Source organism: Cydia strobilella, chromosome 11 (assembly GCF_947568885.1).
Source record: "Cydia strobilella chromosome 11, ilCydStro3.1, whole genome shotgun sequence".
In the NCBI taxonomy this organism is placed as follows: domain Eukaryota; kingdom Metazoa; phylum Arthropoda; class Insecta; order Lepidoptera; family Tortricidae; genus Cydia; species Cydia strobilella.
Genome location: NC_086051.1, coordinates 11514365 through 11531197, shown reverse-complemented (window position 1 = coordinate 11531197; position 16833 = coordinate 11514365). Strand labels below are relative to the sequence as shown.

The window sequence follows — 16833 nt, the reverse complement described above, 5'->3', positions numbered from 1 at the left end:
TAGAAATGGCTGTAGCCGAGTTAAAATTATTTTAAACATTTATAGTTTGTAGATAGTTTCTAATAAATTGCACAAATGTCGAACAATGGAATGTCTTTTGGAACATGTATAGCCCATATCTAATGAAACAGAGTTTGTTCATTAGGTATTATAGGTTATACATGTTTTAGAAGTTCCTGAGATAGAAACACTATTCATCCTCGGGTTTCTACGGAGAAAGCAGTTATCGCTCCGCTATCACAGTGTCCTGTGTCCACTGGTCGTGTTATTCTATTGTTTTATTGAACGTAGACGAGCCAAATACTGGAACCATTTTATCGCGCCGAGATCTGTAACAAGTAAGAGATCAGACTTATACTGTTGGCACTGATAAACGATTGCTAGCCATAGGAATATCACAAGAAGGACTATGTATTGCAATCGTTTGGCGACACATGCGAGTCGAACGCTCAGACATACACCAGTATGTTCTCGCTCGCGGATAGACAAAGTTTTGCGAAGAAAACTGACCGCAGTAGAAATCAGTAGGTAATTGCAAAAATCTCAAAGGACAACAAATGTTGATTTGATCGTTTAAATATTCTAAGTAAGTAGGAGTATTCTTATTTTAGGAGATTGAAAGAGTCGCTTTGCCGCCCAACTCTTGCCGTTTAAAAGACTTTTGATACACTGTATTCTGGAAAGGAATTGCAACGGCAATTATGTATGTATGTAAGTATAATTAAGTTATGGAGCAAGATTATCACGCACTGTAACCACGGCAACCGTGTGAGGATACTTACTTAGCTATAGGTAGTGAGTGCGCTTGGGTGTAAGTAACTAAGCAATAGATATTCATGCCTGATGATGGCTCTATTTTTTTTACTGGTACAGTAGTTAATATCTTGTATCAGTCTGTTTTGTTGCCCATCTAAATGAGTGGGCTAAAATTGAGTGCTGGTGTCGCTGCCACAGAATAATGACGCTGAGTAAGTTTACTCTGTGGCAGCGTCTTACGTAAGCGAACAACTCGCGAATGCGAAGCGAAGCGGCACGGCGGGCCAACGACGTTCGCAACGAGATCGCCCACGTAGGACACTTCTATAGATATTAAATTAAAGGATTGATTCACCCCTCCGTGCATCGCTTCGCTTCGCGTTCGCGTGTTGTTCGCCTACGTAGTACGTTGCATTATCTAGTTTACATTTACACTGGTAGCCTGAAGTTTGACTCTCAAGTCGCAGCTCAGTGAACTACGTGCACAGTGCACATACGACCGGGGTGCATTTCAGTCTCGACTGCACAGTTGCCGCAAACTCTCGCGACGTGTTGATAGCGTGCATTTGTTTATTCGGCACTATTGTATTGTACTTTACTGATGTGATGCTATATGTGCTAGGGAGTGTGCCATGACTGGCCAAGAGATGAATATGCGGGTAAGAACAAACATTTACCTTACCTACAATACTCGCTGTTTACGGTTTAGTTAAAGATCTACCTAAAAGTAGCAAAAACAACTTTTTGACAAGCTTGTGGTTCTATGTCCCTTTTGTTTATTAGCTTACTAAGAAGCGGCAAAAATATTTTAGAAAATACCTAGGTAGTTACGATTAGGAATACCAAAAACATTTTCATGTAAAATGTTACCAAGACAAAACCATAAGGCTCGCACTTATCAGATCTCTTGTAGAGCCAAGCTTCTAACTCTACAAGCCTTAACTTCACAAACTCTACACCTTAGTCAAAATATATGTGGCTTGGCCGTTTCGCTACCGTCACATGTCAAGGTGAAAAATTTATGCACTATTGATTATTTTTTATTATACAAATAGTTCTTGTAGTAACGAAACGGCCAAGCCACATATTTTAACTAAGGTGTAGAGTTTGTGAAGTTAGGGCTTGTAGAGTTAGAAGCTTGGCTCTACAAGAGATTTGATAACTTATTGACAGTGCGTGCCTTATGGTTTCGTCTTCGCAACATTTTACATGCAAATGTTTTTGGTGGGATTTCACTTCTTTTTGTAAGTTGCCTATGACACTCTTCCATCTCCTCATTCAAAGGGTTGGGGGAATTTACTACTATATAAAAATCGAGAAACACGTATCTTTTATATAATCTGCTTTTTACTGATTCCCCTTACAAACTTCAACCCCCTTATCCCCCTTAACGCCCTTTTCCACCCCCTTTTCACCCTTAGGGGGTGATTTTGGTTTTTTTTTCCATAACAAAAACTACATACCAAATCTACATACCAAATTTCAACTAAATCGGTCCTGCGGTTATTGATTCCCAAATTCCCATACAAAATTCCACCTCCCTTTTCACCCCCTTAGGGGCTAAAAATTTCAAGTTTTTGAATTTTTTTGTTGTTTGTGTACTTACATACCAATGTCTGTGTATCTTACATACCAATTTTCAGCTTCCTAGGACTTCAGGAATTACTAAAGGTTTTGATGATCATCAGTGAGTGACCGAGTCAGTGACGAAATCGGGGTTTTTAGATATGAATAAAATCTAAAGTATAAGAGCTATGCAATTCAAATTTTGATGCTTAATAAGTCCACTATTGATTATCATATCCCGAGAATTTTGTTAATCTGGTATTTTAATCCAAACCCAAGTTATGAGGGTTCAAAAAAACGACGAAGCGCTTCGAGAAAAGGTAGGTAGTGCCCTTGCGTTTCGCTTTGCTCGTCTTGGCGTATTTTTATAGGATCGTTCGTTGAATGGTTATAATTAAAGATGTGTTATTATATGCTTATATTCAATGTACGCAACTATAATTAGTGTAAGCGCCATTTAATGGCGGCTTTTATGCAATTATTGATGGTGTTTGTACCTATATAATTATATCGAAAGTGTTAAATAACGCAATAGGTAAGTACATTACTTATTGGTTACCGAGCGCCAAGACTAAACCACCTAATTTCTGCAAAAAAAGGTCTCATCCGGAGGAAACCATGTTTGCATGTCTTAAAATCTGAGCTTCGGAGACCACTCCGATCGATATACATATATCTTGAAATTTATACCCTATAATTTAATACACTCATCACACTCATAATGTATGTAAATTATTTCAGTGCAATTGATAATAGGTATAGGTAGGTATGCATATACATAATATGTATTATTATTGATATAAAACCACTAAGAATAGCTTTTATTACTCTTATTTATTTAACAATACTATATGACACAATTATCTTAACTAAGATATAAAAGTCATACTCACTCAGCGGGTCCACAGAGCAAGAGCAAGTAGGTATGATATCTTTATAGGTAATTTCTTAAAAGCATATTTTATTGCATTATCAAGAAAAATAATATGCAAATATAATAACTGCAATAAAAGCTTCGTTAAAACTGCCCCCCCTAAAAATTATTCGTTAAGCTGTTCTTCGTTATCTTCATATGAAATAGAATCTTCTTTAGGAATATATAGTTAATTCCTCTAAGGTAAGATTACCTACTGGTTATTAAGACAAAAAAAATGCAAGAAAATATTAACAGTTTCGTTCATATTTCGTTTGATCCTAGCTACCAGCTTACACTAAAACCGCGTACTTAACAATTTACCTACTTTTTTTTGAGGGAACAGGACAAGATGTTTGGAACTCCATCTACTAAAAGTTTTGAGAATACCAGAAACATTATTAATCAGGCACTCAATATTTCAATACTTTTCTAAATTATTTCTGACGACAACGGGTATATACCCACCGGGGACAGATGGGAATGCATTCTTCCCATTTGTTCCCGGCGAGGACAGATGGGAATGAAAATATTCAAATATCAAATCTGCTAACAGAAGCTTTTAGTTACGGTGACTTGAATTCTAAAATGGCTTGATAATAGAGTATAAAATAAACAGTGTGTACGTATTTTATATTACAAGCTTACTTAGTCTATATAATGTTTTCCTTTATATTACACTAGCTTTTGCCCGCGACTTCGTCTGCGTGGACTTAGTAACCGCAGCTAAAGTAAGAATAGCGCCTGGAAAAATTCTCATAGCAATCTAAACTTGAGCATATTATGCACACAAATTAGCAGGCACTTCTCAATTCCACCCCGCTTTTTACTTTCTTAAGGGATGATTTTCGGGATAAAAACTATCCTATGTCCTTCTCAGGGACTCAACCTATCTCTATGCCAAATTTCATCTAAATCGATTCAGCGGTTTAAGCGTGAAGAGGGAACACACAGACAGACAGACAGACAGACAGACTTTCGCATTTATAATATTAGTATGGATGGATATGGATGGATATGGATAGTATGGATTTTATATAACGCCCCTACACGTGGCCGTCTATCCTGCGACACCTTATATCGGCGACGTCCATTTATACAAAACACGGTTGTTGATGATTTGATTCCTGGACGAATTCAGTTAGAATCGACATTAAGCACTGTAATAATTAAGTTGGTATACGTTATCTAGTTATTCGCAAAAAGTCACCGAGTTCAGGGGTCCGGCGTAGTGTGAACCATGCCCTATCGCTGTACGGTGCATTAGAACAGATTTCCGCATGTTCTCTTGTAGGTACCTACAAGAGATAATGTCTAGTTATTATCGGGGAAAGCAGAAATATCGGAATCTCGGAACAACACGGGTCTATTTATCAACTATTGCTAGACGCTTTGAGTCAGATGAACCAGTATAAGTTTGATCTCTGATTAGGCAAACTTGTTAAGGACCTGGAGGCCAAGCTGTACTGAAACGAGCTCACAGTCGACGCAAAAAAGTTAATGAATTAACTGGATGCACTTCGATACTGGAGTCGTGTTTAATTATCTATTGAGCGCATGCTTTTGTCACCCATCTTAAACATTATTCAATTCGGAATCGAAGCATTTTGTGGACTTACTCATTATGATCTTTCTTGGGATTAGAGACATTAGGTTACTATCGCGTACACGTCATAGGCGTCCTTAATTTATTACGTAAAACGATTTTTGCTAGTTTTTGACCCCCGTCCTCCCCTATGTAAGAAAAAATTAAGAATATTCAGCTGACCCTCTCCCCCCCTATATTACGCAAGAATCTGAAGGAAAAACTGAATACACGTATTACACGTTTGGTTTGTTTTATATAGTGTTTTTTTTTCAAATAAATCTTGTCCAACGTTCATTTGTACCTACAATCGTACTGGAGCCCGTTTAAGCTAACTCTGCACCGTGTTTGATAGCATAGATCGTGGAAGTATTATTTTAAACGCCTTAATTTCATAGAAATTTAGAAACTTTCGCATCTTTGTGATCTTACGTAAGAACTATTAGAACCCCCTCCCTGTAAGAAAAAGTTAAATTGGCCAAGAGCATGTCGGGCCTTCTCAGTATAGGGTTCCGTAGTAACCCTTCCGTCACAATACGGGAGCTACTAGTATATGTAGATTGTTCCCTCCGTCCACTAAAATCTATTTGGTAGGATCCCTTATGGATCCGAGTGGACCTTTTGTGCGTTCAGATCTATCAATGGATTTGAACGGATTTATTGGACACTAGAATCCACAACGTGCTGAAGTGGACTTTTTGTACATTTGAATCCATCAGTGGATTTTGAGAAACTTCGCACTGTGCTTATACTTTTTATTATTTTACTTTTTGTTATCTGGTTAGGTTACTTCCTTCTTACCCTGAGTCGACGGAGCCCCGCTTCGCGGGGCTCCTATTTCTGGGCGCTTTGCCCTTCGGGCATCTGAAGCTACCTAACGGTCCTAACCTGCCTACCTACCTACGCTTTTTTCCCAAAGTGTAATGTTTTCACGGACGTCACACTAAATCAATAGGGTAGGTTAGGTTCGTTAGGTAGCTTCAGATGCCCGACGGGCAAACCGCCCAGAAATAGGAGCGCCGCGAAGCGGGGCTCCGTCGACTCAGGGTAAGGAGGAAATAACCTAACCAGATAATCTACAAGTAATGAGAAATTCCAATATCAATTTTTCCATTTATACATAGGTATTTATTAAAAGTTCACATGAATCCATTTATGGATTTTAAAAGACATGTTAGTTCAATATAATGTTTTTGGATTGCCGCAGGCAATTGTTTATTTTTTACTAATAATACCTATTAGATGTTGGATATAAAAAAATATGGCGTTTGTACCACTAGCCGAACTCGTTATACAGGTGCTACAATTTTTTATTTATTTATTTGTTTTATGAAGGACAAGGTTCAAATTTAAAGGCTCTTATTTTTTTCAACAATGTTATAGTAATATTTGTACGAAATATGAAGTCCATCAGTTACATAGTTTAGGAGAAAATAAATAAAAACGTTAAATAAAAGGGTTAAATGGAAGCCGTGTGGTTCCAGGTGGCAGTAGACGATTGAAAATTATTTTCTCCTCACGGGGCTTCATCTGGTAATAGTTTTGAACTAAAATATCTGGGGGCAATTTTTGAAAGGTTATCCTGCCACACCCTTTATCGCTTATAAAAGTTATAAATATAGGTAATATTTAAACTGGGGGTGTAAATTACGAGCCTTGACTATCAACTCTTGTGCAGTTTATGCAGTGTAAAGTAACTAAATACCTAATTACTTGAATAATTCAAAGAGTTAAACGGTCATTTACCTCGACAATATTGCAAAATTAATTAAATGACCGAAGAGCTAGCGGCTTCCTCGCAAAACGTATCAGCATTGCGATACAGCGAGGAAATGCCGCCAGCATCCTTGGTACAATGCCTCAAGGGCCTCTATTTTAGATTTAAGCTAGTTTTTAATTTCGTTTACATAGTACCACTGTATATATCTTGTATTTAAAAAAAAATACTGATCTCGGTTTATTTTTAATTTAATAACCAGAACCACGCTCGAAATTATATTTAAAGTACATGTATACATTTATTACATGTCTACAATTCGCTCTCAGACGACGAATGTTCGGAAAATGTTATCATTTTTCGTAAACAACGTCCTCTGTTTAAAGCGTTGGCGTCGCCATGTTTATTTTCGTTCGAGTCTATTAACAGAATATCAGTAAGACTTTTTTGCTATAGTCGCATTCCTGACATGGCTACTTGTATGTAAATTTACTTGTAATTCAAGCACTTGTTACATTACACAAGCAGCGGCGTTCGCGATAACTTCGTGAAACCTGTACGGCCGGGCCGTGGGCCGGGCCGTATAAGGGCGGACCATGTCTTGCGCGCGGTGCGCTTGAGACTTAGAGAGTACGGTTGTTCGAGTTTAAGAGGATACGCGGTTTCCGAGACTTTTCAAAAATGGTATTTAAATATTTAATCCATACTATCTGTTGCGAACGCAACCTTTTATTTGTATAATGCAGTAGCTAAACGCAGCCGTCGGGCTCGCTTACTATCCGGAGGCTTATTTAAAAGCACCAATAGGAGCGCTCCACATAACCTGTATCGCTTCCAATTAGAGGCACCTAAATTTAGACTACCTTTTTACCATTCAAAATTAGCTTAATCACTTTCGCATCAGCCTCCATACTATTACCACCATTTCTACACCTTTAACCGTTTACGTCAACTGTACCTTGTAAAGTAACCAGCACCTATTAATTATAAGTTTACTTCAAATCGAAGTCTTTTTATTTGTCGTCGAGACCTGCACGGCTATGTATACGAGTATAAACTTATAAGAAATTCTAATAATTCTAGCTTATGTATATATATGTGTGTATATATATATATTTTTTTTTTGACGACCGGTCTGGCCTAAGTGGGTAGTGACTCTGCCACTGAAGCCGATGGTCCTGGGTTCGAATCCCGGTAAGGGCATTTATTTGTGTGATGAGCACAGATATTTTTTAAGAGAGAGAGAGAGAGAGATAAAAAGATATTTTTTTTACATAGTTGTTTAGTAACTGAAATCCTTCTCCAATATCAACCAATACTTGTATAATATTGTAAAGGAAGTCAGTCACCTGCTCCTTAAGGGGCCCACTGACTTTCAGTCCGCCGGACGATATCGGCCTGTCAGTTATTCGGGACTGTCAAATTTTTGTTCTAACTGACAGGCCGATATCGTCCTGCGGACTGATAGTCAGTGGGCCCCTTAAGGAGCAGGTGGAACGTGCGGGAACCGGTCGCGCTAGCCGACACCGACACCTCGCAGCTCACAGGAATTATTCAGGGCTGTTATTATGATTATTTACCACGAGCGCACGAGCGGCTTGTTTGAGGCAAACCAGTGTAAATGTGATCTCCTGTCATTCCTTATAGCTATGTAACTTTTAAGTTGGCTCATTAGTGTATGCGGTTGCATCCCGAAGTAGATTTTGACGCTTGTTTTAAAATCTTACGAAAGCTAAATAAGCCTAGTCTTCTCTCAGACTAGGCCTTGTTATGACTAAATTGACTAATCTCACCTTATGATGGTTTACAAATAATATTGTCTTCGGTTACCGCGATAGTTACTCATGAAATAAAACTATGAAAACGGATTATATCGCGTATATTGAATTTATAATACATCCCGACGTTTCGAACTCTTTACAGCGTTCGTGGTCAGTCACCCGTTGACCACGAACGCTGTAAAGAGTTCGAAACGTCGGGATGTATTATAAATTCAATATACGCGATATAATCCGTTTTCATAGTTTTATTTCATGGTTTACAAATACTTTACCAGGAAGCTATGGGTAAATACTAAATATCATAAGAAGAATCTATGCATGAACTGAAATATCTATGCATGTCTATGCATAAACTGAAATAACATCAAATCGAGGTAGTATTAGCCGTGGCGGTATTGGGTTAGAACCACGACTGAGTGTAATTGGTAGAATGAGACTGATGAACCTACGCAATATATTAAATATGCACGTCCTGCTTGATCCCTCATCTCATGTAAACACACCTTTACGAGTCTCGAGAACACTCACTGGTTCGCTGGGGCGAATACTCTCCACTAAGTAAGTAATGAAATTACGGCACAGATTAATAAATAGTTACTACGTAACAGATACATCATTCCCATACAAAAACGAAAATACCTACGCTATAATAGCCTACAAAATCTTAATAATAATACCTGCTGCTCAGGACGAGAAGAAATGTACCATAAGTATGCGCACAAAAAGTCGAGACTGCCTTGCTCGCCGTGCGAGCCACGTGCCAACGCGTCATCGTAAGAATGCGCTAGGGTTGTACTGTTACTTATGTTATTATTGTAATAAAACGAATGTTGCGAATCAACCATATTTTATATTAGTCAATTAAATATTTAAAAACAATAATACCTGACTCAAAAAACTCCTTAATTTACGATTTATCTACTTATGTTCAAAGAAATAAATAGTGACAAAATTCATAAAGATAGATTTAAAATACTACTCACCTTTCTTCATCTCTCGGAAATGAAAAAACCGGCCAAGTGCGAGTCGGACTCGCCCACCGAGGGTTCCGTACTTTTTAGTATTTGTTGTTATAGCGGCAACAGAAATACATCATCTGTGAAAATTTCAACTGTCTAGCTATCACGGTTCATGAGATACAGCCTGGTGACAGACGAACAGCGGAGTCTTAGTAATAGGGTGCCGTTTTTACCCTTTGGGTAAGGAACCCTAAAATAACGACAAATTTTCTTTTGTTTTTTGACTTTTACACCCATCTACTGCACAATAATTACGTGGTTTCGGCATTTCGAAGCGTAAGCGCGGGAAACGTGCGGTGCGAGCGCTCAGGCGGGCGTTCGGCGGCCCTCTGTCGATTATATCGACGACGATACGCCGAGCGGTAGGCATATAGCGCGTGGCTTTGAGCGAGTGAAGGAGGCCTGATTACGGGGCCAGAACGCACGCACCCGCAATTGCCACCGCGCAGAGTTTTATGACTATTGCATTACGATCCAACCATTGTGTATATTAATTGAAAGACGAACCTGTATTTACGATTGGAGGCTGGATAACTTTAACTCTTGATATATTATATTTTTTCTCGCTAAGTTGGAAGTTGGTAGCTAAGTCTCATCTACTTTATCATTACAATAGTAGAATAGAATTATTTTTATTCGTAAACACTAACGAGACAAATTACATATTATAACAAAAACATAGAAAGAATAAAGTGCCACGAAATGGCCTCATTATGGATTATTATAGAGTATTTGTTTACTTTTAAATATAATTTATTTCGATTTATTTCATGCAAAATAATGTTTTAATTAACATAGATTTTGATTTCAGAGATCTTTCGAAATTGGATCGCGTCATATGGTTTCCTACAAGCTTTAAAGCACGTTTTTTTTTCTACATTATAAAAAAAAAGAATATATAACCGTTAGCTATGAGTACTATCTACGTAGAAATCATTATAAACGTATTCATAATCCAACCCACCAATGTTTGGTTTTTGTGTACAAATAAAAGTTATAGCGAAATCCAATAAAAGCTCAAACTGTTTATTATAGTGAAGCAACTAAAATAACCACATTACGTTTATTCTAAAGCGAATTAAACATTTTATGTTTAGCAGGTTTAGCTACACATAAATGACATGACGATGACGGAAGCAAGAAGTAATTACCTAACCTTGTAACATGATTTTCTATTTTAAAAACTTCAAAGTTTTTCGCATATTGCATTTCGTGCCTAGTACTCGTACGTACTTTTACGTACAGTGAGAGATCAAAATATGTGACGTTTTCAACCAAAAGGTACCACATTGTCGCTTGTTGATAAGGTTGATTTCTAATTGGAGCTATATGGAAATAGCGCCTTACTGACAAGCGACAATAAGTACCCTTTTGGTTGAAAATGGCACATATAGTTTGACCAATCTGAAATGTAAGTAGCAGGGTAGCTAAAGTAGCTAATGGCATAACTACTTTCATAGTAATACTTGGCTACGTAGGAATTTAATTAACAGAAATGTTAAGATTAATGTATAACATTAAATTAAATTAAATTCCTTCATAATTAAATTACCTTCCTACCATTGCTGGTATACTAAATGAGATAAGAAGCATGTTTACAAGCCAATGCACCAGAGTCCCAGGAACCATGTCGGATGTCGGCCAGCTCCCTCACCAGAATAACTTATAGAGCACGACCTAGTAATGTACGCGAGCTATAGTGGTTGATAAACGTGTCGTTTGCGTTTCTAGTGTTTCTTCCATAGAGTTAGGCCAATAAAAGACATATATTACCCTAACGTATGCGGAGTGAAATCTGGACAAAGTTTTGAACATGTAAAAAGTAAACAAAAAATTAAACTGAAATTTTATCCAACTGCAAATTTAAAGTCTATATATCTGTCGATTAATCCAGTAAATTTCATGGGCATTGGATTCTTTCTCTTGAAATTGTGGTCAATCTAGAAGAACACCATCGCGAAACTGTATGTAATTTCTCCAGTACTATTTCCCTATGACCGAAAGCGAAGATAGTGGAACATTTTGTGGAAGCGAGTTAGAGGTGATGATATGTTTATAATATTTCTTACATCCTTCTTCTTAAAAAAAAAATTACGGCTATAAAGTCTGGTACAGGTAAACCTTCCAGCATTAGCCAGTTTCCTGGGAGAGAACGATTGAAGAAAATGACGGCCCGCTGAGTCACAAAATCTTACAGAGGTCATGAGATTATTCAAATGTTACAGTAAAACTCTTGCAGACATAGGCATCGGCATACATACAACCAAGAAAAGTTAAGGTCACCGTATCCGAAAATAAAAATAAATAACTTTGAAAATATGGGTACGTCATACCGACCAAAATGTGTAAAAAACAGCTGTTTTTGCGTAATGGGATTTATGGGGGACTAATCATATGTCACTTAAAATGGAAATTTATGGCAAGGTAACTATTATTTTGAGAACACCAATGGTCCAACGGACGAGAATGTGAAATATGTCGAGCATACGAAGTTTCCTAAAAAAGTTTTCCTAAGAAGATAAAATTTGAACTAAAAAAATCGACACCGATGGCTTTAAAGTACCACAACTTACGTTAAAAATCTCGCATTTGAGTAAACTTTATCTTGCATTTAACGTTGTTAAATACATTATTAAATTACATGAAAATTTATGAAAAATAACCATGTTGTTTTTATTTAATACGACATTGAACTCTGTCCAGATTTCACTCCGCATACGTTAAGCAAAATATTGTAAGTAAATTGATTCTAACACTCAACAGCAACACTATCGGATTATGGGAATTAAAAGCAACGAAGACCTGAGGACGACCCCAGCCAAGACGACAATCTTTTATCTGTAAAAGCCAATCAAAATGCAAAAAAATGTCGTAACGATTGCCAATTATTGTCGCTAGTTATTTTGACGCAACTATCTTTTATTCCATCGAATATTCACAATACACTTAGTAAAACTAGCGGCCCATTTTGTACAGGCGCACACAACTATCGGAGCGCAGGCGATACCTCGATGAAAAGCGGCAGTCCACAGCACGAACACCTCTCATAGTGATAATCAGTACGTTGGGATAACACCTACGAGTATTGTCAGATTTTATCGAAAGGTTTACGAGCTCTGCGAACTTTCGCAACGGTAGATTAGCCAATGGATACCTATACGTTGAGTGTGTAACATGTTTATCATAATAATATAACTGAATGACACTATCTTCTAGGAAAAAAAGTTGACGCGAACATGTTTTATGTAGGGCTGACCTGCTGTGCCGTCGGAAATATACAATTTAAAACAAATCTCATACGAAAAACACGGTAAGTTGCTAAAATAAAAACTGGACAAGTGCGAGTCGTACTTGCCCAACGAGGGTTCCGTACTTTTTAGTATTTGTTGTTATAGCGGCAACAGAAATACATCATCTGTGAAAATTTCAGCTGTCTAGCAATCACGGTTCATGCCGTTCATGAGATGCAGCCTGGTGACAGACAGACGGACAGACGAACAGTGGAGTCTTAGTAATAGGGTCCCGTTTTTACCCTTTGGGTACGGAACCCTAAAAACCGAGTGGGTAACCTAACCTACCCCCGTGAAATAACAAATTTGCGTATCTGAAACAATTTAATACGTAATTAATGATAAGAATATCAGTTTTAATAATCTTTATTTATATTTTTGAGCTCTTAATTATTTTAACTAATTGCCAAAAAAATGCCTATACAAAAAACACGAGATAATTGTCACTTAATACACCATGCGATAAAACTTGCTAAAATATCATTATAATTAATTAAGTAAACAATACTAATTAACCTATCGATATTATTATTTTACCTACTATGTGCTATGTTTGTGAATCCGGCAGACGTATAGTAAGTATTTTGGGAAGGAAGGCGGTCTTCACATTATAATCATTATATCACCGGACAGCGCTCGGATTCGCACCAGTGTGCAGTGTGATAAATTAATAACCGCGTAAATAAGCCAAAATAGTAAGAACACTATTTTTTTTTTTCCATACCAAAAATGATTTGGGTTTTTTTTTAGGTATGACATTAGGACGAATATATTGATGGTAAACTACTTTTTAGAGTTCCGTACCCAAAGGGTAAAAACTGTCTGTCACCAGGCCGTATCTAATTAACCGTGATAGCTAGACAGTTGGATTTTTTTTACAGATGATGTATTTCTGTTGCCGCTATAACAAACAATACTAAAAAGTACGGAACCCTCGGTGGGCGAGCCGGACTCGCACTAGCAAAAGCACTCATAACATTAAAGTTTAAACAATCTCAATAGGCCTACTGTCGTTCCGATGGTAGCCGCAGGTTACAATGAATGAGCAGTAGGCGGCAAGAAAGTGCATTTGTATTCGAATACGCCATTAATGTTAATTGTGCTCCATTGTCGGCACATAATAGTGTCTTAAAATTTTATGCGCTTTTCACACCATTATCACACCATTTAATAAGTAGGTAATTGCACGTTATCTTAATAGATGCCAATTTGTGTCGACCTGCAAGGTGTTGGCGAATATCTTATAATTGGTCATGGAATATATGGCTTTAGAATGGCATAGTGTAGTGTCATATTAAAGTAACATTTTCTCCCACCTTCATTTATGTATATTTAAAGAGGTACCTAAATACTGCTGAGATGTCATAAGTCATAAACAGTACTGCGTACTGCTACAAAGTCACCAGGATCGATTATTGTAAACGTAATGAATATAAATTAGCTTCATTTCGAGTTCAACAGCACGTCGGTATTAGAGAATTCCTGTGCGCGGAAATATCTGCGTCTGGAAATATTTATCTTGCAGAATACGATATAACTCAGTCTGGAGTCTGGACCATAAGCTCACCGCGTAGGCCGAGGCTTTGTCGGCTGACAACTAAATACATTACCTCCATCGTGTTTGCAACTTGCTAGCTTTCAGCAAAGCGCAGGGAAAGGCGCCGAAGTTGTTGCATTTATAGGCTTGCGAATACTAGTCCGACAACTGGATCAATATCAGCGCTAATTTGAATAAGTTTAAATATATCTTGAAAAAAGCTTCAAGTTTCTGTTTGATTGCCATAAGATTACATTTTGATATGTATCTGTGTTTTTTTTTAGAAAACCGCTAAAATTCTACCAACCAAATCAAAAACGCCTGCGCAGACGGTCGGAGAAACATATGACAGACAACAATAATTAGTGTTACTAAGTTTTCACTAATGCTATTTAAACTTCTCAGTTTAATGTCTAATGTCTTTCTTTAAATGTGAAAACCTTACCTAGTCATTCATAATTTTATTTAATGAGGTAGGCAATAAACTCCCGTTAAAGTAGCATGATAGATGATGCAGCTAATTAATTGGAAATCAATCGATCAAATATATAAACCCACATTCTATAAGGTTAGGTACAGTTAGTTAGTTAGTTGTCTGAATACTGCATAAATGATTAAGCCCTATAATAGCTGGTTTAATGCATGTAATAAATCGCTGTAGAAAGTTTAGAACATGCAATCATAGAATAAAAATAACGTAAGCAGAATCAGCAGTTTATATTTAGAAGACTTTAATTACTCGGCTGTCTCTAGAAGCTTTCATTAGACGAGACTGAATGAGCTAACCGTGTATTTAAATTTGACTTGGGGTGAATCTTCGCATAATTTTTTGGCAGCGTGGGATGTTTATGTAGTGACCACTAACGCTACTTTACATACATGTACTTCAATAACCATCCTAAGATAACTAAAATATTTATGTCAATTTCGACTTTTCTATGTCTTTGATATTTCCGCTTTTCACAAAAATGGCCCTCAGGCTCGCCAATCGCTTTATCATAAGTTTCATGAGTCATTGAAATATGTCGAATACCACCCAAAAGAATTTGTTTCAATAATACGCATATCTGTCGGTATAAGATAATAATTTACTAGAGTTAGACCAAGATAAGTCTGCAGCGATTGTGATAGCACCTCTGGGTGCAAGTGTTATTTAGGTAGGTGTTATACAGGTTATTTATGTGTGCTATCAAAATCGTTGCAGACTTATCTTGGACTAACTCTATAAGAAAACCAATTAATGTTAGATGTGAAATTGTATCACCTGAATTTAATAGTTTTCCGCCTGATTGATTGTATTTAAGTAATGTAAAATCGTAATGGGACTTAATTGGAACTATAAAATATGTAGTATTTTATATTTATTGGTACACAAAACGTTTCGTTTGTTGTCAATGACTTACTAATTACTATATAGGTAGTAGGTTTGATTTGAGTACTGAGGTGATAATTTGTAAATTCAAATTCAAATTCAAAATGTTTTATTTGCAAATATAGGTAGTACATACAGTGAAGGTAATCTTACAATAAGTGGTGTCTCTATATTTGACCAACAGGCATGCAAAAAACAGTTAGTCTTAAAAAATAATAAAGTAATAATAAAATATTTAATAAAAATTAAATCTTCTTAATTATATGTATAGGTATAGTAAGGTTTAGTCTATTTTTGTGGAAGTTTTTACACATATGTACCATTCGTGCCTGTGTGAGGATCGGTTCGGTGTACGATATTTGTTTGAAGAGGCTCTTCCACAATCATTTAGAATGCAATTTACCTCATACGAAACAGATCGGTTTGGGGGCGGTGTTGAAAAAGAGCCCCTTTAAAGCTCATGAGCCTTCAGGAACTGACTTAAACTATAAAACATATCGTCATAAAGTTTAGTAATCATCTTCCTCGCGTTATCCCGGCATTTTGCCACGGCTCATGGGAGCCCCAGGTCCGCTTGACAACTAATCCTAAGAATTGGCGTAGGCACTAGTTTTTACGAAAGCGATTGCCATCTGACCTTCCAACCCAGAGGGGAAAACTAGGCCTTGTTAGGATTAGTCCGGTTTCCTCACGATGTTTTCCTTCACCGAAAAGCGACTGGTATAAATATCAAATGATATTCCGTACATAAGTTCCGAAAAACTCATTGGTACGAGCCGGGGGTTTGAACCCGCGACCTCCGGATTGAAAGTCGCACGCTCTTACCGCTAGGCCACCAGCGCTTCTCAGCGCGTCATAAAGTTTAGTACCTACCATAAAAAGCCCGGACAAAAATTCCTGAGAAAGTGAACTGTTGCTGTAGATAGATAAATAAAAAACTTTATTCTTCTCATTATTACATGGCTCTTATTATAAAACATAATTTTAAATTTAAAAGAAATTACCAACATGCAGAAACGTGCTGTTGCGATCACCTACCTACGCATCACCAAGGTGTCTAGCCGATAGGCATATTCAAATGTATTCCGAGCCAGTGGAACACGGGTTACATATATGATAAATTGATAATTGCACCGTGGGTTGATACTACCCTATGTAGACATTCATAAATAAAATATTAAATACAGATAGTAATTAACAAATTAAACAACATTTAGGTGTCAATAGGTACAATAACCTATCTACGTTAGGTACATAACTATGTAGTTATTAAAACTTAAAAAAAATGCAGGAATTA

At 37.0% G+C, this 16833-nt stretch overlaps 1 protein-coding gene across 3 annotated transcripts in view; it reads left to right on the top strand.

The window, feature by feature from the left end:
• Positions 1–16833, top strand: part of LOC134745123 (glycogen-binding subunit 76A) — a 60869-nt gene that overhangs the window by 19819 nt on the left and 24217 nt on the right. The window contains exon 1 of one of the 3 annotated variants that reach the window (XM_063679087.1): positions 1273–1415. The exons of the other annotated variants lie outside the window; for them this stretch is intronic. Within the exon in view, the coding sequence (XP_063535157.1) occupies positions 1389–1415 (27 nt within the window). The 5' untranslated portion in view covers positions 1273–1388. Of the gene's footprint in view, positions 1–1272; positions 1416–16833 lie in introns of those variants that run through there. 3 annotated transcript variants of the gene reach the window in all.